The sequence below is a fragment of the Myotis daubentonii genome, chromosome 1 (genome assembly GCF_963259705.1).
Source record: "Myotis daubentonii chromosome 1, mMyoDau2.1, whole genome shotgun sequence".
Lineage (NCBI taxonomy): Eukaryota > Metazoa > Chordata > Mammalia > Chiroptera > Vespertilionidae > Myotis > Myotis daubentonii.
Window position 1 is genome coordinate 133778502 of NC_081840.1, and position 24736 is coordinate 133803237.

The 24736-nt window shown below is 41.0% G+C and overlaps 1 protein-coding gene across 8 annotated transcripts in view; it reads left to right on the top strand.

Moving 5' to 3' along the window:
- CACNB2 (calcium voltage-gated channel auxiliary subunit beta 2) overlaps nucleotides 1-24736 on the top strand; it is a 358754-nt gene that overhangs the window by 315642 nt on the left and 18376 nt on the right. For 5 of the 8 annotated variants that reach the window (XM_059660580.1, XM_059660588.1, XM_059660624.1 and 2 more), the window contains 6 exons: nucleotides 4078-4200; nucleotides 5768-5904; nucleotides 9901-9977; nucleotides 14990-15123; nucleotides 18711-18791; nucleotides 19274-19332. In XM_059660580.1, coding sequence (XP_059516563.1) covers nucleotides 4078-4200; nucleotides 5768-5904; nucleotides 9901-9977; nucleotides 14990-15123; nucleotides 18711-18791; nucleotides 19274-19332 — 611 coding nt within the window. Of the gene's footprint in view, nucleotides 1-4077; nucleotides 4201-5767; nucleotides 5905-9900; nucleotides 9978-14989; nucleotides 15124-15267; nucleotides 15288-18710; nucleotides 18792-19273; nucleotides 19333-24736 lie in introns of all 8 variants that reach the window. The other 3 variants (XM_059660597.1, XM_059660633.1, XM_059660642.1) reach the window with 1 other exon arrangement.

Consider the following 24736-nt stretch of genomic DNA (forward strand, 5'->3'; position numbering starts at 1 on the left):
ACGTGTGGCAAACGTTAATTCTGTGTGTCAAAAGGAAGCCACCAAGCACGAGTGGTTTACTGATCACCCTTATGCTCTGGAGCATATGCCCATAGGAGGTACCAAAAAAGACAAGGAATCAATCAGTTCCATTTACTGAGACGCGCTATGGCCCTGGCCTGATATTTAAAGGGGTGGGAAGAAAGTAGAAAGTAGATATGAAGGTCTCCCAATCACCTTCATATCCCAGTGATCCTGTAGCATAGGATGAATTTCAGTCTAAATCTGAATTTGGATTTAAGTGCCATTCCACAGTTCAGTCATGATAGGACCCCGTCTAAGGCTCTGGGCCATCTTTATACATATGCTTTCTGTCTTTCGTCCCCTCCAGCATGACCCAGCCTTTCAGACAAACCTGGGAGGCCCTGGAGTTAGAGGGAAGGCACAGGACAACTTGAAGGGAGACCTACGACCCTGGCAGAATCCACTTCTCAGCTCACCATTACTTTCGGTGCTGGGGCCTGGACCAGCCTTGCTTCCCTCAAGGCACAGAACACCCATTGTGTCCCAGCGTATCTCAGAGCTGTCTGTCAGCACAGCCCATTCTTCCTGGTGTTCCTATGAGGCCTCTGTAGGGCCACCATTTCTGAGTTCCTGTTTGTTCTTTCTTCTCAGGACTTTGTTTTACCTTAAGGAACAAAAACTAGAGAGTCAGTGGCCACTGGCCTCAAGACATAAAAGCCACAAGAATCAGTTATCATCACAAATTGTTATGATGGATGTGAGAGTGAAGGGGGGGCCCAGGGCCCTGATTACAGAGGTGATGCTGGAAGTCATAACAATAAGGAGGTGTCCAGACTGAGAGTGAGTGTCTGAGTGGGGGACAGGGAGAGGCCTGATGAGAGAAAAAGTCCTGGGAGGCCGTGACCCATGCTGCGAGTAGGCCCCAAATGCAGGGGTCAGTGTGAATCAGGATATGTGTGATGAAAAATGATTACATGGGACTTCAAGTTGCTTAAAAACAAACAAAAAACAATGTATCTGAGGATGATCAAAGAAAATTAGAATTAAAGAGACAGGATACTGTGAATGAAATGGTTATGGGTAAACTTCACCATATTCTCAGTCCTAGAGAGTGGGAAAGAATCCACAATGGAGAGGAACATCTTGAATGATATTTATTCTAGAGGCCCAGTGCACGAAATTTGTGCACAGGGAAGGGAGAGTCCCTCAGCCCCGCATGCACCCTTGGGGGATGTCCGACAGCCAGTTTAGACCCACCCGCAGTCGGACATCCCTCTCGAAATCCAGGACGCTGCATACACCAGTGACCATACTTTTTATACAGGTGAAAGGCATCTTGCTGTTGCATGGGCAGCTACATTTTTTTGCCCTGATTATAAAAAGTAGTACATAACATGATCCTTCTGAGGCAGTAGTACCATTTTCCCCATCTTATGGGTGGAAAAATTGAAGCTGAGAGAAGTTAAGTAATTGGCTTTGTCACACAATTGTAAGTGTCAGAATCAAGGCTGATCACCAAATGTGCAAGCCAGAGTCCATGCATGTCATCGCTGCGTCATCCTGTTTGTTCAGTGTTAGAGTAGCCTTGCCAGGTTTTAATTTTTAAATCTAAGAGACTGTTCCCAGTATATAAGGTAGGGTCCGTAGGCCTGGCTGGTGATCAGGGCCGGTCTGTGGGACAACCAGCGGGCGGGGCAATTGGTGGGCCCCTGCTGGCACCAGCCTTGGCTGGTGGCCTGGCACCACCTGCTGGCCAGCTCCACTCCCCGATCACCACCGCTGAGCATCTGCCCCCTGGTGGTCAGTGTGTGTCATAGCAACCGGTTGTTCCGCTGGTCATTCTGCTGTTTGGTCGATTTGCATATTAGGGTTTTATTTTATAGGATTATATTTAGCATGCATCATATGGCAGATATGAAACTGGTAACTAGCTTGGTATGAGGAGGGTTACAGTGGAAGATCACAGAGAAAGTCATCTGTGCTGGGCCTTTAGAGATGAGGGAGTATGGGGGGAACATGTATTTCTGTATAGCATTTATTTTGGGTATATAGCAAGTGCCCTCTATTGAGCTCTCTTTCTGTACCAAACACTAACCTAGCCTCGTGACCTGCATTTTCTGTAATTTCTTAACAACCCTGCCAAGTTGGTGTAATTACTCTCATGTTAGCTATGAGACAGCATGCTTAGTGAAAGTAAGGAATTTGCCCAAGCTACTCACCTAGTCAGTGGCAGAATAGCATTTAAATCCAGTTCCGTGCAGAGTCCCGTCCTTAAACCCATTTGAATGGAACTGATGTGGAAAATAGCTTCCATGTTATACGCACGCTGTTTGAGGTAGGTAGAGCCGAAGTGAGTTCAGCAAATAAAAAATGACATTGGCATTCAGCCCCTTTGGTTAGCATCCTGAGGTCTTTCTCTCAAGCTGATAAGCTCTATTATCTTGGCTACAACTTGCCCCCCCCCCCCCCGCCCACTTTGATTTTTGTCCATTTTAATTTTAGAAATATCATTTCTGAAGTAAAGATATTGAGAGATAGGGTTGATAGGGTTCCGCTGCCCCCCTTTCCTAGCTGTAAGTCCTATAAAGATGATTCCTGTATAAAGTGCCACCTCTAATGGTAGCATCATTGATTATAGGAGGTGAGCCAAGGAAAGAGGCATGTTCTGAACTGATGTCTTAATCTGAGAAAATAAAATTACTAACTTTCACCACCCTCTTATTTTTCTTTGTTTCAGTGTCCCCTCTTGCTGCTACTCCAATGTTTAAAAAGTTGATCATTTTATAAAAGACATGAGATTTTGCATGGGCTTCTCTGTAGAGTTGTGCATTTAATATTTATGTTGCTTCCAGTGATGAAAAAAATATGCCACACTTAAACTCTGTATCCCACAAGGAATAAAAGACCCCGAGAGAAACAAAAGATCCCACTAGCATACAAAAAGGTCTTATGTCTATATTTTTATGATCAAAGGTCTTTTGAATAATGGATGAATCTAGTCATGAAAATCCTTATTCTAGCAGTAAAACTGAGTCTGATTATGACTACGGATTATTGAAAAAGGCACCCTCAGATACTGCTGGTTAAAGTTCAAAATAGTGCTGCCCATTTGAACTTAGTTTGGAACAGAATTTTTAAAAGTCTTGATAAATCAAGGCTTACCCATGCTACCTCTGGGAGTGTCTCCCCAGGAAAGAATTCTAAATAGAAAGAGGATTTCTGTGCAACAATTTTTAAAGGTAGAATACTTAGAATAGTAGGGAAAGTTAAGTATATTAATATTGTAGCTATGAGAATAAAATCTGTATTTTAAAAAAAAAAATTCAAGGAGAAATGAAAACACAGCTCTTAGCTCAGTCCTCAACCCAGATAGCAGTCAGGTAGAATGGATTAACTGTGGGAAATCTGGAGACGAAGAAGGGTTCTGTATTCCAATTCTCCCTTTTCCTCCTGTACAAGTCCAGATAAAGCATTGGTTGAGTAGGGAGAAACTGCTCAGAAGAAATCCATTTGCCATACTGTGAAAGAAACACAATGCCAATTAGAAAAACACCTCTTTTCACTGTTTCTGAACTTTCCTGGGTGTGTTTTTTTCCCCACCTGGTGAATAAACAAATATTGCCTAGATCTCTATCTCAAACACTTACCTGTAAATCAGCAAATATAGTTTGTGCTGCTTTTTTCAGTCAAAACATTGTACCTTTTGGAATTATGTCATAATTCTTAATTAAAGATGTTTGGGGTGAGGGAGCAGTTACTAAGTCTTTTTCACTGAAGCCAAAGGACTGGGCATTTTATTCTCTGAGTTGTCATACTGGCAAGTGATAAACATATTTCAGTAGTTCATCTTCACCCTCATTACTTGTAGTGCTTTTGAAGAGAACAATTGCTTTTTTCTAGTTTGGAAATACATAGTATGTAGCTGAGTACTGACTAATAAAATGTTTAGTGATAAGAAATGAAAGTGGAAAAAACAACAATTACAACAGTTACTCAGTAAGTGTTTGTATTTTGGGGGGAAATGGAGGGAACACTTGTTTCTTATTTTTTTCCTCCCTTTCTTCCCCTCTGTAGACAAAACCTGTTGCATTTGCAGTTCGGACAAATGTCAGCTACAGCGCAGCCCATGAAGATGATGTCCCAGTGCCCGGCATGGCCATCTCATTTGAAGCAAAAGATTTCCTGCATGTTAAGGAAGTAAGGGAAATAATTTGAATTTCTGTCCACATGGGTTTTTTTACCTTGAAACATCATTTTGTATTTCTTATTGCTGTGAAATAGTATTACATAGAGGGGCACTTGTATAACATCCACGTGAAATCAGTGCCTCTCAACTGTTTCTGATAGGAATATAACCTTTATAAAGAAGAAAGCAGTAGCAGGCCTCTTGCGACAACTTCAAGGCTCCCCTGGGCTCTGTGACCCAGAAATTGGGAGCTCTTGGAGATGGTCCCTTTTTATGCTTAACCTGTATTTTTTATTTTAATTTGAAACCTTGACTATGTGCTGTTTTCTTCTCGTATCTCAAGCTTAACCATCTGGGGAGGGTTTAATAATCGTATCTAGAATTCATGACCTCTCCTCTCTGCTGACAATGCCTAAACTCAGACCATGGCGCCCTTACCCTCCTTCAAGGGTTGCTTTCTGCAGTGGAAGGGAGAATGGCAGGAGATGAAGTCAAGAAGGGAAGAAACAGCAAGAAACTCCCTTTCCTCCATGCCAGAAGTCACCCCCTTGCATTTAACAATGACTCAAATTCACCCTTAATTAAGGTTTATGTTGAGTCGACACTGACCAAATCCCTGCTGTGCAGAACACTATCGAGTGGCCAGAAACCCCCATACATGGTGTTCTCAGGGTGTGAGCATGCGGTTTCCTTGGACAGAATTTACCACTGGAGTCCGGGGAGCATATGTCCTAGGAAGCATTTGTAAATTTAACTGTTCACCGCACCAAAGGTTATAAGCAAAGGAGCCTATTTAAAGAGCCTAAGAATTCCAAGCCTTCCATCTCATTAACATTTAAAGACAGATGTGAAATATTGGCTAGGAGGGAAGGATAGAAAGTTTTCAGAAGTGATGGTGTGCCTTGAGTCTGACTTTATGACAGGATATAAGATTAATCTAGGGTTTCTCCTGTTGGCTGATGCTTGGAGAGGAATCTCTTTCCACCCTGAGAGGAAAAGGAACCAGAATGGATATTCTCCTTTCAAGTGTTCAGGAACAGGCTTGAAAAATACTACTCAATTGAAGGAAATCACACCAAATCATAAAAGTTTAGGATAAATATTCCATCCAGCACAGAGCAATGTTCATCATCAGTAGTAAAGAAATCACCTGTGAACACTACCACACTAACTATAAACATGTTTGCCCAAAGGTAAATTTTGCTCTGATGCAAAACATTTCCGGTAGATTTCAGTATTTATGTCTCAGTGTTAGTATCTCTAACTCATCAGATTCTGTAAGAGGCAGACCTCTGTAACACTCTTTAATTTTTATTGGCCTCTTGTTAGGAAGGGCAGTGAATCTTTGAGCAAGGAGAGTTTAACCTACTCACAGCGACAGCAGCAGCTGTGGTAGAATTCAAAGTAATCTTAATTCTTAGGCAAAGTTTTCATGTTAACTAAAAATACTTCACTTTTATGTGCTTAACCCATGAACCTAAGGGTTTTCTGAAGTGTGATAGTTGAAGCATAGCTAATTGTAATTGCCATAATACAACTTCTCTGCACTGATCTTAACAAATCTGATTTTGTTTTTAGAAATTTAACAATGACTGGTGGATAGGGCGATTGGTTAAAGAAGGCTGTGAAATCGGATTCATTCCAAGTCCAGTGAAACTAGAGAATATGAGGCTACAGCATGAACAGAGAGCCAAGCAAGGGAAATTCTACTCCAGGTATGAGAAGAACATCAAGTGCTTGTGTTTAGATTATACAATCATTCACATGCTGCTGTTTGCTGTATTCCACAATCTTTATTACATGTTATCAGGTGGACTATTGATAGACTTTATTGATGATATCACAAGTCCTGCATTTAAAAAGTTCATCCCAGCCATGGCCGGTGTGTTCAGTAGTTAGAGCATCTGATCATGCACCCAATGGTTGCAGGTTTGATTCCTGGTCAAAGGCATGTATGGGTTGCAGGTTCACCCTGATCAGGCCACGTGCAGGAGGCAACCAATTGATGTGTCTCTCTTACATCTATGCTATGTTTCTCTCTCTCTCTTTCTCTCTTTCTCTCTGTCTCTCTCTCTTCTTCTCCCCCCTCTTGCACTCTCTCTAAAAATCAATGGGGAAAATATCCTCAGGTGAGGATTAACCAAAAATAAAAAAATAAAAAGTTCAACTAGCATCTCATTTTCATCTGATTTGGGAGAGAATCAAATTATGTATTATAATTAATGAAAAGAACTAAGGTCATAGAATATTAAATTCAGACTTCAGTGCAGAGGAAATGATCAAGTCCTAATCTTTAATTGAAAATATTCTAACACTGAGCACACGTGGTGGCTAATTCATATCTCTAGCTGCCTCGCATGGCTGGAAGATGTTTTAGAGATGACATTCCCAGACGTCATTGGCAGAGAGCAGCCCTGGTGGCCTATTAGATTTCGTTTTCACTTGAGAAAATCAATTTCCAGTTCTCCCTGCTAAGCACTTAAAGGGAAACTCTATATGAAACCAGTTAAAATTGCCTTTGCAGGTAGCAATAAAATGAGTTATGTGATAGGCTGGGGGTGAATAACCCTTCCTAGCATTCTGGGAGTCATTTGCCTCTCCCTAAGAGAATCACTCAAAGGGTTACTCAGACTGAATGACTTTGAAATTGAACCCCATGCGGCCAAGTCCGAGAACATGGCATGCTTCTCCCTGTGTGAAAGGATGTGACATGGGCAAGTCCTTTAATGTCAATAGCTGGCTCCTATTTTCTCTAGCTTATATTTTATTTGTTTATAGGATGATGCAAATCCTTTGTCAATGATAATGTTCTAGTGTGAGCAAGAATTTTTTTCAAGCATCTGTAACCAAGTAAAACAGAAGATACTTTTTGGTATGAACCATCTGTCCTCTTTAACAGTATTTCATAACTGTCAGGCTCTTTCAGTTCTGATGGATCTCTCCCTTTTTTGAGACTTCTATCCTGTATTTGACTTTTATTAATCCCTGGGTCACTGGGGGCCCTCAGATTATGGGATGCATTTAGTCATAAAAAAGTAGAGGCATGGAGGTAAACAAAGCAGGTGCCTTTCACTGTGAGATGAAGACCTGACACCACTCATGCCATTTCCAGTGTTCTGCTGGCTGTAGTGTGTCTCCTTCTATTCTCCATATTGATAATGGTGTCTTCATACTAGTTAATAAAAGCTTATAATGCGGCACGACTTCGTTTTCCTGGGGCACAGGCACAGCTGTTATGAATTCATAGCACTATATCTAGTTTGTTGAGGTTTGAAGTTATCTCAGCTGGGGACATTGTGTTTGCATTTTAGTTTTTTTCAAGGTAATTCCACATTTTCCAGAGTTTTCCTGTCAGTTCACTTGAGAAGAGGGTTTCATGGTCCAATGGGTTTAGGATGGTGAAAAGTTATTTGAGGATTTTTCAGAGCCTTTGGAGTTAGTACGCACTGTCAGTGGGGGTGGTGGGCTGGGGATACTGTTCATGTATACACTTAAACTATCTTATGAAAACTTTCCTTGGTTCATGTTTTAGGAATAGTGTTTTGTGGAATGCTTTGAGGAAAATTTGGGGTGAGCTTTTCCAGATATAGACTCATGTACCTTTCTTTGGCTCTTTCCCATACAAACTGAGAAAGAAGAACTCTTTCTAAAGAGCAGGAAGGGAGAAGTTTTTGCAGAAATGGTGCAGGAAGCATGGTTTCCTCTGCCTCCCCCGTGGGCCTCCCTGGACTAGTGTTAGAGACCAGCCCGGCATCACAAGAACCTAAGGGAACAGGATGTATGTTAGAGCCTCCACCTCACCGAGGAGGAAACTGGCCAAGAGAAGCTGGGGAACCTGACCAAGGTCACAGAATGGAAAGTGGTGGAATCGGATGGGAACTGGTCAGTTGACTGTAGCCTAATATCAGGTGACCACGCTGCTGCACTGTGAGTCAGGCAGCGAGGACCTGACAGGGCAGGCACAGAAAGATCATCATTCCTATTGCCAGCTGTTAGTATTCACTACAGTAGATATATGGTTTGCTAATGCATTATTTTCTTTAAAGGCCTATACAGTCTCATATAATTTTTGCTTTGATTTTCTTGATTTCATTTTGTCCTATTTCTTCCCCTAAGCTTTTTCCTAAATATGTGAAAATATTTTTACTCCTTTCAGAGGTTTTTATATTTGTCTCCTAATATTTTAAATAGAGTTTTGTTTTGAGGACATAACCAGAATTCAGCAGTATTTTAAAACTCCAATATATAAATTATAAAATCTGATTGAAATCAAAGGCAGTAGAATTGTGGCACGGCTCAAGAAAGTGCCATTTTTGTAGAATTAAAAGTTAAGGACAAATTTGCGTTCTGGACATTCTGACTATTTGCAATGTTTGTCACAATTTTACATAATTCAAACAGTACTTCAGCTTTTATTAAAATTCAAGGAGAATGTAAAACAAATCCATGCTTAAACTGAAATTAGACTCAGTACTTTAGAAAAAGAAAATTCTGGAAGAAACTGTTTTGGTCCTGATAATGGGTATTGTGTAACTACCAGAGATTGTTTCTATAAATACCACTTTTCATTCATCTTACCTACTGTCTGGTATCCTTGAGAAATGTACTGAAGCATCTTTTAAGAATCTTAAAAATATGTAGAGGGCTTATGCTAGTTGCTTAACATTTTTAATGTTTGTCTTATGTATTAAAATCTCAGTATAGTAACAATAAAATTCAGCCTGCTGGTGGTGTTTTAGTGGAACTGGCATTTTTGTATTATTGCTTACATGAGTAAATATTGCACTTTGATGCATAGACACTGTAGCAAATTACTCCAACCAGGCCCTGGTTTGACTCTGATGATAAACTTTAGACAATAAGACTGTCCTGAAATTTCATGTTACTCTTTGAAGATATTTTTTCCATCTCCATTTGTGAAGGGTCATTTAGTAATATATTATTTGATGTGCTTGGTATGCTGGTAAGACACATAAATGCTGCTGTTCTCATGTTAACTCCAAACCTTCTAAGACACAGATTCATGTCTTAAGTAAAACTAGAATGTGGTCGTTCTGAAGTCTGTGCCCTTCAGATAATCCCTAAATTAACCAGGCGGAATCCTCCACATTTGCCATGCTTCAGAAATGTCCTGGACACGATCTGACCTGAGGTTCAGTGATACCTGTGACACTGTTTGTTGTGTTCCTACGTGTGCCTTTTAGAGGTTAGCAAGTTTGTGAGTGCTGTGTTTCCCTTTTGTAGGTCGCTCATGAAAACCTGAATCCTTTCAATCTTAGCACAGCAAAAATAATCAAGTTAAGGCAAAGGAGACAGGAACCAAATAAAAAGGAAACAATAAGCTGACATTGTTTCAGAGAGTCTCTAAGATACAAAAAATAAAAATAAAAAAAATACAAGTAGAAGGAAAGCTCTCCCATCTATCTACCTGTGACGCTGGCAAAAAGGAGGGTTACAGAAATCAATGGCGTTCTCTCCCATCCTCCCAGGGCCTTTTACCATTAAGCCTTGAGTTTGGAATGGAGACTATTACACGGCTGTCGCAGCAGTCCGGGAATCTCCGCTGGGAAATTACTACCCGCCTCCTTGTAGAGAAGACAAATTTAAAGCTCCCTAAAAACACAATGAGTCATCCTGTTTATTGAGCAATACAAATGTTTTCATGTCTGAAATAAGTGTCAGAGTTAACATAAATTTTTGCTTTACTCCAGTAAATTAGGAGGAAATTCATCATCCAGTTTGGGTGACATAGTACCTAGTTCCAGAAAATCTACACCTCCATCATCTGGTAAGTAGGTGCTGAGTGCTAAACAATTGCACACTGCATTCCATGCTGTCCTCAGTCTTACTTAGTTGTGTGAATGTACATATTCTGAATCCCTGTGGGAATCCTAGAAATGTTCAAAGGAATCAGAGATAAGAATGCCCATATGCAGTTATGAAGAATCTGGAGAATTTTATTTTCTGGCTCTGGGAAAAAAACAAACCAAAAAAAAGGAAATGTGTCGATGTGTTCATGGTCAGTTGCTTAAATGATCAAAGTGATGAACGTATTTAACTTTTATTCCTAGCCTCCACCATGGTGCCCATTGACAGCCACAGTGCAGAGGCAATGTAGTCCTGAATGTTAAGTAAAGAGAAGAAGCATTAAAACTTTGGAAAGGAATATAAAATGAGGGAATGATAGCCCTGACATACTCAGCAGGCTCTGTGGAAGATGTGGAAGATGTATAGAAGTACCAAAAAAGGATAAAAATTCTTGTAGGAAGAGTGGCTTCTGTTTTTTGGGGTGTTTTTTTTTAACCTATAAAGTAGTGGATTCATGCTTAGGCTTGCTAGATAACATAAAGGACACACAGTTAACATTAAATTTTGGGTAAACAATGAATAATTTTTTAGTATAAGTAAATATTACATGAGATTTACTTATACTAAAAAAGTTGTTTATTGGTTAACTGAAATTCAAATTTAATTGAATTTTTATTTGCTCCATGTGGCAGCTCTACCATTCTGTGTAGAACTTGGAGACTAATAGGAGACTAATTGGTCAAATTGCATGAAAGCCCAGGATCAGAGTCCTAGTTTGCTAAGAGAGACCATTGAGCGTCACCGTAAGATTATAAGGCTTGGCTGGCCGATCATTTGAGCAAAATGATTCCATATCTCATTTCTAGGAAGCTGAGAGGAGGTCAGATACAGAGAACTGCACCTCATGAAGTTCAGGAACTAGTTGCACTATGACTGCTGTGTCTTAACAGGACTCCCCTATGACTAATCATCATACCCATTTCAGATGGTGGTGGCTTTTAGAGACCAATCAAAGGCTTCTTAGTAAAAACTATAAGACCTTTTACATGAGAAAGATCTGAACACAATAAGAAATAAGTCATTGCAGGATGCATATTGATTTCAAAAACCATGCACTTGAAATTTAAAGCAATCCTCCGTTGCTCAAAATTGAGTAAAATAGTATGCTTGAAAGGAAAATTGAAGCTTTTTTAAAGGTATTATGTGAGGCTGATGTCTTTCCTTCCCATTGGGGAGTAGATTTTCCTGAAGCACAGGAGAGAGGCAGCCTATCTGATCTTCTCAAATGTATGAGGTTGTAGGGATTCCAGTGTAAACCTTCTATGCTTCCTGTGTATTTTTAAGGCTGTAAGGAGACCTCAGAGGTAGAAACGACTCCTGGGTTGGGGAAATGCTCCGTCACTTTGTGATAGAGCAGCATCCCACCCCCACCCCTGCAGTGCCAGCCCCCTTCCCTAGACCAGGGAGGCTCTCCTGCTCCCGCTGACATGCTGTGGCTTCTCCTCCTCGTGGCAGGATGACAGCAGGTGCATTTTGAAGCATAAGTTTGCAGTGTTTGTAAAATTACATGTCATTTTTGTCATTACTAAAAATAAAGTTCAGTGAAGAAGTGATTTAAAACTTCACCCAAGTTTTCTACAAATACAGGACTTTGGAATAACTTTTCTGAATACCAAGAATATAAACTACTTCTGTCTGTGGGGATTGTAAATATTAACCAACTACCGCATTTACTATAGGCATGTCAGAATCCTGCTATAATTTTTGTATCAATAACCCAACTTGTCTAAAATAAAACTTGTGAAAATTCTACACAGAAGGTCCCCCACCCACCTCGAGGGAGACTGCCTAAGCAATTAATGTGGATTGGCCTGCAGTTGTAACACTCATTTGGGTTTCCCAGAGGCCCTGCCCACAATTCTCCTTGCCCGTGACTGGACCAAAGAATATAAGCATCTGCCTAAACTAAATGTATTTGGAGGTTCTGAAGGATTTGGGAAAGGAAATATTTCCACTTCACATCTGGGAAGTGGCATAGTAGCCAGCTGTACAGTGCATACCCTCAACTGCATGAATGTATAACATCCGTGTTCCTCCCATTTACCACTCAAGTTGACCCAAGAGTCCAAGATTCTACTAAAACCTAAATCTCAAAAAATGTTCCCAAGGCTCTCTCTCTAAAAAACAAAACAAAAACAAAAAGCATGCTAGTGAGGAAGAATAAAGAATAAAAGAAACTAATTTCAAAATTATGGAAGCAGTTTTCACAAGTAAACACCAGTGTTCGATAAGGTATGCAAATATAAGTATGAAATTAAAAAGGGGTGACGTTTCTCAGTATAAGGAGAACCATCGAGTCGAATAAAGTTTATAGAACTCTGAAACGAATTGAACATGCTCCTTCAGTCGTAGTACACTTCTTTAATGTGTTCTGAAAGTGGCCATCTGTTTTAGAATTCTCTGTGTTTCAGAATGAGTCCAGATGCCTTTCAATTTAAGTGAGCTAAAAGTCAGAACTAGTAAACTAGAATGTTTTCAACTTGGGGTTTCGAGTCCTTGTGACCAAATACAGGTAAATTTAAAACCTGGCTCAGGCTGTGTGTGTGGGTAGCCAGCAATTGGGCAATGTCACAGCTAAACTTTTTATACATTTCCACTCTTCCTTAAAAAAAAAAAAATTCATCTGCTGATCACAGCAGGTAGAATCAATAGATAAACCATAAAATCCAGTTCCCGGACTTTGCTGTCCCAGGCCCTGTCATCTCTGACATGCAAGCAGATCTCAGTTTCAGGAAGGTGCTCTCAGGGGGTACTGACCCGTTAAGGTGAACTTTATAAGCCCATAGAGGGTGATGAAGGTAAAAGTACACAGGAATTTACCACCAGAAGGGACACTTATCTGATGATGGGTAAGACATGGAATAGGAATAGTGAAAAAGTGGCCCAGATCCTCTCCATCATACCCAGGGAGACACCAATGACATGCTTACTAAGATGGGGCTCAAGGCAGAACATTATAGGGTCGGCATCGACCCAAACCCCTGGGCCCGTTCTGTAATGTTTCCATTGCACACTATGTGCGGAGCCATTTCATTCATTAATATAAATGCATGACACAGAGAAAGACGTGTTTATGGGTAATTCTAACTAAATTCCTGCATTTAACTCAGCCCATGAGTACTGTCACTGAAGAACCACACCTCGGCTTTCTGCCAGCGATAGCCAATATTTGCGGTACCGAACAGACAATGCCAGGTTTTACACGTCATCGCAGGCTTTTGACCCAATCAAAGGAAAAGGAACAAACAAGAGTTCCTAGTTTTCAAAAGGCTGAGTCATCTAATATCCATAATAATTTCAACAGTGAAAAATAACGTGACGCCTGTCAGATGCCCTCCCGTCCTTTGAAAGGTTAGCAGCGGCTGTCACGAGCTCTAATTCAGCTTGTGTGTCACAGGGAAGGGTAGTGGCTTTGCAGCACCGAGCTGTCTGTTATTTCAAGGGGGTAATTTGCTGCTTAAATCTGAATGTACTGTGGTTTCCGTTAGAGGTAACGTGTCATAGGATGCTCTGATGCTTTCCAGGGTGAGTAGATTTTCTACTTGACCTCATCTAAACCACAGATTAATTGTCTAGCTCAACCCCGTGATATCTCCTGGTCCTGACACTGGGGACACGCCCTCCGTAGGGAGCAGGGAGGAAAGGAAGGGCCTCGCCTGAAGCAGCACCAGTGTGCAGGGCGGGAAGGGACCCCTGAGGCAGAGCTAAGCTCTGGGTCCTGGCTCTGCTGAGTGTTTGCCAAGAACAATCCCTTAAACCAGTGGTTCTCAACCTTCCTAATGCCGCGACCCTTTAATACAGTTCCTCATGTTGTGGTGACCCCCAATTTCATTTTTAGAAATTGAACATAATTGAAGCATAGTGATTAATCACAAAAACAATATGCAATATTCCGATGGTCTTAGGTGACCCCTGTGAAAGGGTCATTCGACCCCCCAAAGGGGTCGCGACCCACAGGTTGAGAACCACTGCCTTAAACTCTTTAAGAGTTTATCTTTTAAAACTTAAAAATCAGAGGATTGAAGATGATCTTTAAAATACTTTCCAGTCAATAAAATTCTGTAGTAATTGCACAGGGAAGCATTTTATAGTCAAGATGACATGATGGGCCTTTTTTATTATTATTACTTAGCACATTTCGAAGTGATATCTTTCTGGGGTGGAAGGTTTTGAAAAGTGAAGGCATATTCTCTTGGGTCTGTGCGCCCTTCCACCCGGCGCCTTGCATCGAACCCAGTGGCTTTACAGGAACCACTGGAACCTCCCTGTGTCCCTTTGGAGACCACTGGGCCCAGCGTTTCCCAAGCAGCCGTCAGTCACACCTGCCCTTCCATCAGGGGCACCTATCATCTTGAAATCATTTTAATCCTGCCCTTTCTGGAACCTTCCCCAGGCTTTGTGTGGTCTGGATTTAGGATTTTTCTATTCTCTCTTTCCTTTAAATGCCTGTTGCCATTTGAGCGAACCTTTGCACATCACCTGGTTTTCACACAAAACCCAGCAAAATGAGAAATCGGAAGTGCGCTGTGACACAGGTTCCCAGTGGAGGTGCTTATGACTTAAAAGCTGGTTGAAGATGCTGTAGAAGTGAAGGGTCTGTGCCATGCTCACATGCATTGTTATGGAAAATGTCAATAGTATGTTTGAAACTACAAAGTAAAAATGTCTTTCTGAGAATAGTGTTTGAGCTCTAGTGTACCGAAGTCGATCAAGCAGATAGACGTCAGGAGGGCCACTTTCAGTTTTGTTCGATTTCAATACATTGTATTCTTAATGTGCTTTGCCTTTAGATTTTACTTTGTTTACTGTGCTGAGCACTCATTATAGATCTTTTACTAAAGTTAATTTTATTTGCTCTCATTTTATTTTTTTATAACCTCTTTTTCCTCTCCTGTCTACCTGATGATTTTTGAATTGTTTGTCTGTATATAGCTATAGACATAGATGCTACTGGCTTAGATGCAGAAGAAAATGATATTCCAGCAAACCACCGCTCCCCTAAGCCCAGTGCAAACAGTGTAACGTCACCCCACTCCAAAGAGAAAAGAATGCCCTTCTTTAAGAAGGTAACATTAACTTCCAAGCTCCCATCTGTCCGCCTGCTCAACTGCACTGCGTCACATTCTAGTCCTGTTGACTGTCTGCGTCCTTCGATAAGCCAATAACATGCATGCTCTGTTATTCTTTGTTTCTTTTCCATGCTGCTGTAGCTAAGCAGAAGCAGAAATCGGTAAGTCTACATTGACATAAGCTGTGTTTATCCTGCCACTGGCATCATTAGCATTCAAGCCCGCAGTTGTATGAAATACAATTATTTCTGTCCGAAGGAAAAAACCTACCAAGCCTCTAATTGAGTGCGTGCATTGCAAACCGACTAAATTCAGTGAGTGACTGTGAAAGCACCATTACAGTACTTATCCTTTTTGATGGAATAATATCGACCACCAAGGGAACTTGTTTAAACATTTAAGGATGTCGAACAGTGACAACACTACCTGATGCACCTCTCTTGTGCATGCTTATTCTGTCTGTCTTTGTCTCTTTCTTTTTTCTCAACTTAACTTATAGTCAAGCATTTTAAAACCAATATTAGATTCTGATTTATGATATCCAGATACATAGCTTGTACTAAAAAAAAATGATTCAAGTCTTAATTTAGTCAGTATTTAAACTTCTAATCCATTAGGTGCAAAACCTGCAGATGAACAAGACCAGTGGGAAAATGCAGGCTTGTTCTGGCGGTTTGCTGAGTTTTTCCTCTCGTCCTATATAAATCCTCTCCCGCTGTCCGTGCCTCCTCCGTCCGATTCCCTCATCTCGCCTGCTGGACGATGGGGCGGTGGCCGCGCTCAGAACCTTTGCCCCTGGCCAGCCAAGAACTACACGGCGCTGCTCCTCATCCCCTGACTGGAAACTAGGCAGTCCTGAGCTCTCTTTACTCCAGACAAGGTCTGGTTCCTTTCAGCACATTTTGTAGCTTCAGAGCGATATTTTTTAAGGAGGTCTCCCCAGCCATTTCTATTCCTTCCCGTCTTTTATTCACCACTTTCCACAGCCTACTATGCTGTCTCTATAGTCATCCTTCCTGATGGCACCATGTCCTACGCGACCACAGTATGTCATGCCACACAGATGTTGAGGAAGACCTACTCTGCTCTCCGCTCTCCACATCCTAAACTCTTCTCTGCACACAAGTGTTTTGCTCTGTGGCAGAACTCTAAACTCATCAATGAGGTGTCGGATACTGAACTGTGAAGTTGTTGTTTTTTAAATAAATTATGGTTATGTTAATAATGGAAGACCTGAGCACTCCAGGCTAAAATTAAAACACCTGGATTTTTGTGTGTGTGTTAACACAGAAGCCCCAGACCATCTCTTGTGGTCCTGTCTTCTTGTCTTAGCAAAAGTGACGAACAGTGTACAATCCTAGGAAGTCAGCATTGCTGAGCTGCTCTGGGCTTTCACGAACAGTGATGTGCACTAAAACCAGGGTAGTCCGGATGAGATTTTTGAGCTCTCCTTACTCTGAAATTCCAAAACTTTAAAAATATTTATCACAATTTTTCCACTGAAGAATTTGAACAACATAAGGTTAGCAGGAAAGGGTAGGTAAAAATGATGATGTCGTAATCACCAAGTACCAGTATTCCATCAAATAAGGTAATTTCTGTAGCGACCTTATTGATTGAGAAGGTGACTGCCAGCATTGGGTAACCCTTTGCTAACTGGCAGTCATAGATCGAAGGAAACGAAGACCTATCAAACAATGGGCCACTTAATACTAATGACTTGAAATAAAATTTCTTAGTAGCTGTTACTAAAATGCATGCAATTTTTATTCCTAATTGCACTGGTGGAAAAGGGATTCTCATACTTCATCGTTATAAAGATGTGGCTTCTAAACATTTTCAGAATGACCCCAGGTGGTATAATTGTAATAATTTAACAAATATGCTTATGATGCCTTCGGCACTGGTATTCATTCTTCTTATGTTATTGATTATGTGGTCAACTTAGAGTGCAGAGTTCAAACACAGGAAACAGCCTGAGAGTCAATGATAAACGTGTTCTCCGTGTTGTAGGCTGCTTTTAGAGTGGTGCTTGTGTGGCATTTGTGCTGTCACTGTATTATGTTTGTCTTGTTTTATTTCTGTTTAAAAATGCATTCTACCTTTATTGTGGCTTTTAAAATTAATTTTGAATACTAGGCAAAATTTTAAGCAACAAAACTTGACAGCACAATCAAGTAATATTTTCTCCCCTTTTGATTATATTTACCTATGGCATTAGCGAAATCTCAGCTGAAAGCTTTCGAATTTGAAATGATTTTTAATTTCCCTCTTAAGCAGGTTAAATTTAATCAAATTCAGAAAGTTTGCAATGAGCAATTTTAAGCAGCAATAAGATGTTCTGGGGGATGCAAAAATTATACTCACATTGGCACACCACTTTATCAAATTCTTAAAACAGTTTAAAGAATATTTTTCTGTTAGCCTGTGTGACTAAAAGAAACCCTTGAAATATTTTTTCCAGATGCTCTTTAATGCAGAAAGATTCATATCACAATGATTTGGTTACTTCAGGTCTACAGCCATATCTCCCTTCTGCATTAAAAGATGCATTTTGAGAATCAGTGTGTGACATTTTTACTGTCAAAATAGCCATTTTTAATATAATCAAACAAATTAGTGGTTACCTAATACTTAATGACTTGAAATAAAATTTCATAGTAGCTATTACTAAAATGCATGTAATTTATATTCCTAATTCAAAATTTTTGAAAAATTTTGATTTTGGTTATTTTATTTTAAGCAGTTAAGCTGGAAAGTTTTGAAAGTTTCAGAAATTGCTACGAAATGTAGCTCCTCCCCCTGGATTAGTTACATAACAGAAACACTACTCGGTGCTCCTGGGAAGCATTTAGAGAGGCAAGTGAATGATGAACTTTTTGAGGCCACTGAAGCAGGCTCGATTATCACACACTGTCCACCTTTCCTCCGAGACACATAAACCTTCCTTTTTAGAAACCAAAAATCCAACAATATCAACCTCTAAGCTGTCAATAGGAGTCCAGATTACTGTTTACTGAGACAAGTATACCTGCTAAGTTAAACCCTTACAGTAAAATAGCACTTTTCACGTACTTGGTAATGAGGTACAGTGTTTTGAAGTTAGGTTTTATCCAGGTAAGACAAGCAAAGGTAATGAAACCTTTCTTTTCTCTGCACTTAACCATGTTAGGTCTGCAAATGTGGCTCTTCAGAAAACTCCAGTGCATCTGAAAAGCCATCTTAACTTCCCGTCAAGCCTAAAGCACCTATTCTGCATGAGGCATGTTTCTATCTGTTCTACCAACTAGTTCTCATTCAAAAGCAGCACCTTCTGCTTTAGGGACTCATCTGTTAGTAGCATTTCTTAAGGAGAGGAAAAAAATGTAGACAATTCAATAACTTGAAAACTTTAGGAAAATAAACCCACCAGTCTTTGATTGGGTGTATGTAGAAAAGAGGCAAGTTAATAAAATAATTAAAAAAATGAAACGTCTGGAAAGCCAGTGCCTCAGATCACAGAGCTGGGAAAGGACAGGTTTTACGTAAAATACTTACGTTCCCCCTGCCTGCCAACCACCTGACGCCCTCTCCTCTCTCTGCAGACAGAGCACACGCCTCCCTATGATGTGGTACCTTCCATGCGCCCCGTGGTCTTGGTGGGCCCTTCCCTGAAGGGGTACGAGGTAGGTAGCTGCTGTCTGGCGCACACCTGACCTTCGTGTGCTGAACTGCTTTGTGACCCCAGCTCCCTCTCCGGACTCTTGAATTTAGAACTCAAAGAGCTCCTACCACAAAGCATGGTGTTCTTCAAGCGGTGGTATACGTTGCTTCCTGTTGTGGCCTGTTTTATTTTCTTGGCTGTTGCTCTGGAGATTTCTGCTAGCTTCAGTTTACTCAGCCGGGGGGAAACAGTATCAGATGGAGAGTGACTGGAACCACTGTGGGGTCGTGTATTGTCATTAAAACATCAGGATAAATTCAGGGAACTTGGACTTTCGAATTGTCATTGTATCAGAACTCATCAGAACAGACAAATTTGATCTCACGTGCTACTTCTTCCAAATGGGAACCCCGGGTTTTCAGACATTCTTAAGAAGAGTAAAATCGTTTTATTGTAATAGTAATATTCTTATTGTCTCCTAACTTACTGCTTCCTTAATTGCAGGTCACAGATATGATGCAAAAAGCGTTGTTTGATTTTTTAAAACACAGATTTGAAGGGCGGTGAGTATTTCAGGATCCTGGTATTGTGGGTTTTGTCTTGAAAATGACAACACCTGGTGGGACAGGCAGAGAACTACCCTCTGAAGTCTATGGGGTGACAGGAAATAAGTTTGTCCAGTTCAATCTGATGCCATAAATATTTGTCATATTTGCTCGGCACATCCTCAGACCTGGATAATCCATCTCATTGTTCCTACACCTACATCCAGAGGCTGAAATTGGCCAAATGCTTTCTGCGTAGTCTCTCCCCAAATTCATGGTCAGCTGGCCCTCATCGCTGCCCAGAAATCAAGCTAAATATCCCTCTTCCATTTACTTTTCTACTCTTCTAATAATGTTCATGCCAGCTCCTCTCGCCTCAAACCTCTAACATCCCTGTTCATCTCGCTGTCCCCCATGAATTTGCTTCCTATTTCATTGAGAAAATAGAGACAGAGAACTTCCAAGAGCTCCCACCACCACACCTATTCCCACCTGCATGTTTGCCTGTGTGCTCTGCTCTTCTCTTATTACTGTTAACAGTGGTCAAACCCACCAACTTGGATGCCAGACCCCATCCCCCATCCCCCCCACCCCCCAGCACAGCCATAACAACCCTTTCCCCTCTCCTCAGTACCATAAGCATACACAATGTAGTCATCTCTTCCTTCAACAAAAGAGTTGACCTCATTTTCCCTCTAGCTGTCTCATTTTTCTCCTTTTCTTTATAGCAAAACTCCTTAAACAAGTAATGTGTCCATCACTCACCCAAAACTAGTCATGTCAGATCACTAGTCATGTCAGGACCCTCACAAGGCTAATTCCCGAGTGAATCTGCTGTCCTCCTCTTAATTGACGTGGTGGAACACACCATCCTCTTTTAAATTCTTTTTTTGGTCTCAGGAACCACACACACACACTTTCTCATTATTGGTTGATTCCTGTATGTGCCCTGACCAGGGATTGAAACTGCAACATTGGTGTATTGCAGCGGTTCTCAACCTGTGGGTCGCGACCCCTTTGGGGGTCGAACCACCCTTTCACAGGGGTCGCCTAAGACCATCGGAAAACACATATATAATTACATATTGTTTTTGTGATTAATCACTATGCTTTAATTATGTTCAATTTGTAACAACGAAAATACAACCTGCATATCAGATATTTACATTACGATTCATAACAGTAGCAAAATTACAGTTATGAAATAGTAACGAAAATAATTTTATGGTTGGGGGTCACCACAACATGAGGAACTGTATTAAAGGGTCGCAGCATTAGGAAGGTTGAGAACCACTGGTGTATTGGGACGATGCTCTAACCAACTGAGCTACCCGGCCAGGGCTGAAAAATGCAGAGATGTTGAAGCCACTCACCGTCTTTGCCTCCAAGGAGCCCATGTGTAAACCATAAATTGAAACCTCAAGCAGTAAAACATAAAGTCAATGAAAAGGCAGCTCAGTGGGTGTGTGTCCAAGGTGCAGGAAGCATAAACAGAGGAAGGGGTAACACTGATTTAGGGATGCCAACATCCAGGAAGGGTTTTTAAATGGAACCTATGATTTCACCACCAAGTGAATTAGGAAGAGAAGGGGCATGTCCACCAGAGGGTGTAAAATGTGTGACAACATCAAGATGTGACACAGCATATATGAGAGGCAAGTTACTTAACATTCCTCAAGTCAAGTGTAGGCAGGAAGTGACTGGTAACAAGGCCAGGGCCGTGTCTGCTGTATCATGTTAATCACTTTGGACTTACTCCTTTTCCTCTCCTCTTCTCTCCCCTCCACTTGCTTGTATAAATACTTACTGAGCATATGCTCTGTGCCAGGCATTGTGAGGAGAAAAGCAGATAGGACCTTACTCACAGTCTATTGAAAGGCAGCCTTGAATCAGATAACCAGTGGGCGCCATAGGAAAGGTTACGACAGCTTCTGATAGGACTCTAAAATGGAAATTTCCAAATACAGGGCGGGTGAGTATTTCTGCATTGTTAACAAGGTAAACGTGCTGCCTCTCTTCTCCACATTCCTTTTCTTCTTCTATCCTAACAATACAAGTACAATAGATGGCATCTGTGGCTCTCAGTGTTCTTTTAGATTTCTTAATATAGTACTTTCTCCCTTGACCACACCTGCTTCTGCAACCATTTCTGATTTATATTGACTTTTTGGAAGGGGAGGCAAGGACAGAGGGAGAAACTTTTATAGGAAGATACAAGTGTGGTTAGTAATCCAGCAAAGGACTGAAAGAGACAGAAAAGGAAAACACAATTCAAGGTATAAAAAGACTTCGTGATCAAAGTCTACCTAACCAGATGCTCCTAATTGGACATTTTTGTTTTCCGTTGCTTTATGAAATACATTTTATTTTGTGCCAGGAAACACAGCTTTATCCTTGGGCCTTTGGCTTGGTACAAGGCTCTCAGGCCAAGTATAAAAGACATGCCTCTAATTGGGCCGTTTAGCTTTCACTTCTTTATTCTTGGCTCTGTCGTTTATCACAATTTGGAACTGTCCCATGAGCGTGCACACCCAGAAAATTCTACTAGACTAGGCACCACGCTGTCCGTGACTGAGGTAACCTGCTGCCCTTTCCTGAATGCCAAAGATGGGGAAACAGGATGGAATTTCCTGACTTCCCACTTCTGTTTAAACCGGACTGCGTTTCTAATTTGGAAGACAGATTCCAGCCATAGGGTGTATATTGGACCCATGTTATAAAGTATCAGCCATTCAGACTGATTTCATTTAAGAAATGCAGAAACAAAATATCTGCAGGTTGTATCTTTTGTTTCTGGCCAGAAGTCATTTCCCTGTGGCTTTATTAATGGGCCTGCCTTGGTTCATCTTGACTCATAGAGCTGGAGTTCAACTTTCTAGGCCTGTGATCACAATGAAAGATCCTCCAAGGAAGTAATAGACTCTATAAGGCAGAATTTCAAAAAGCCAGAGACAATTTTAACTTTTTTTTTTTTTTTTAACTCCTGGCAAGACCTTCAGAGTATCTGAATCATTAAGTGTCTTTGCTTTTGCCAAGCCAAGGTAACAACAGAGGGTGGGAAGTCAGCAGAAGCATCAGGTATGACTAATTCTCAAAAGACGTAATTCTAAAAGGAAAAAGTGAATTACTCATTAATTATCTATTAAATAAACTAAATTTATCCAAAATATGTAAGAGCTCATGCAATTTAACAAAAGGAAGACAAACAGTCCAATTTAAAAATGGGCAAAGGCACCTTGACCATCACGGGCCTTCATTCACGTACAGGTCGTGTCTGCACTCCTTGGAGTCGTGCTGACAAGCAGCTGGGACCATGGTCACTGGGGACAATTCTGGCTTCAACTACATTATATCGACATAGAAGTTGTCCTAGGCAAATGGCCATTCCATTTTCTTTTTAACAAAATGTTTGTGTTATTGCACAATTCCCTGCCCCTTGTGTGGGTCCCTGGGTGTGTGGGGGCATCCTTGCAGGCAGGACACTGGATGTTGGCACCTGAGGACTTGAAGGCGCTGCCACTGGCTTGCCATTTATGTCACAGCAGCTTCCATGGTTATCTTCAAGTTCAACTTTGAATGAATTGTCATGTTAAAAGATAAAAATAAAACAAAATGGGCAACGGACCTAAATAGACACTTCTCTAAAGTGAGCATTTGATGAGCATCATCAGACAGATGCAAATTAAAACCACAATGAGGTATCACCCCACACCTGTCAGAATGGCTACCATCAACAAATCAACAAATAACAAGTGCTGGTGAGGATGTGGAGAAAAGGGAACCCTAGTTCACTGCTGGTGGGAATGCAGACTATGCAGTCATTATGAAAGACAGTATAAAGTTTCCTCAAAAAATTAAATATGGAACTGCCATTTGACCCAGTAATCCCACTTATATGAATATATTCTAAGAAACCCAAAACACTAATCAGAAAAAAAGTGTTTGCACCCCTATATTCATAGCAGTGCAATTTACAGTAGCTAAAATCTGGAAATAGCCCTGGTGCCTATCAGTAGATGAGTGGATAAAAAAGCTGTGCACATTTACACAGTGGAATACTATGTAGCAGTAAAAAAGGAGGCTCTCTTACCCTCTGAGACAGCATGGAGGAACCTGGGAGAGCATTATGCTAAGTGAAATAAGCCAGTCAGAGAACGACAAGTATCACATGATCTCACTCACATGTAGAATCTAATGAACAAAATAAATGTTGAACCAAATAGATCCAGAGACAGAGGCATGGAACAGACTGATGAATCTCAGAGGGAAGACAGGGCTGGGTGTGTGGGAAGAGATCTACCAAAGAACTTGCATGCATATATGCATAACCCATGGACACAGACAATAGGGTGGTGAAGGCCTGTGGCGAGGGGGTGGAGGCAGGCTAGAAGGAGTCAATGGGGGTGGGGGGAATATTGGTAATACTTTCAACATTAATGATTTTTAAATAAATTTTTAAATTAAAACCCAAGAGGGAGAAAATATGAAACGAAGTGTTGGTGATGAAGATTCTAGATAGGAATTTTTTTCTGTCCTTAAACCTACTTGCGTTCATTTGCTGCGGCCCTGGGAGTTGTCAGAAGCATGGCCCTAGTGTTAAAACAGCATTTAAGTGCGCCAGGGCAAAGAAGTGGTGGCAAACCATTCTCCTTTCTTTGTGTGCAACAGCGTAGCCCACTTACATTGCATGACCCTAATCGCCTGTGTCATGTAAACAAAACAATTTCCCAATTCACCTGGTAGGACGAGGACAGGTAAATTAGCAAGGAAATCAGGGACAAGGAGGAAGGCTACTCTCGGCGATGAGTTCAGTTGTCCTTGCAGTGTTTTGAAAACATCAGCTCTTGCCACTGCAGTGTCTAGAGTTCATACTGCATTGCTATAGGGATATGTACATGTTGAAACTGGTGCGAAGGGATCTTAATCAAAAATCAATAATCCTGGGAAACATTTCATCACTTTATTTGGTGGAAAATTTCCTTGGATGTGAGATAACTCCTTCTAAACTAGTGGATGTCTACCATGGTTGCATATTAGTATCACCTACAGTGTTTTAAAAATGAAATAAAAAGCCAGGGTTTATATTCCACCCGTGACTAATTGCAACCAAATCTCTAGGGCGGGACCTACTATAACTGTAAATGCTTATATGGCAATTTTGATGTACAAGGAGGGTTGAAAACTACTCCTCTAAACTGAATTGTCCCCAGAATTTTGCCCTTAGGACTTTTTTTCCGGTGGAAATTCAAGTAACGACAGTTCCCCAAGCATACGTTAAGGAGTCGAAATCGTGTGGTGGCCCGTTTCATGCCGTTTACACAGCTCGTCACTAAGCAGATCAGTGGGCGCAGGGCTGGACAGCACCACGTGCAGGAAAAAGTCTGGGGACAAAGAGCAACGTGTTGTTCAGAAAACCCCGTCC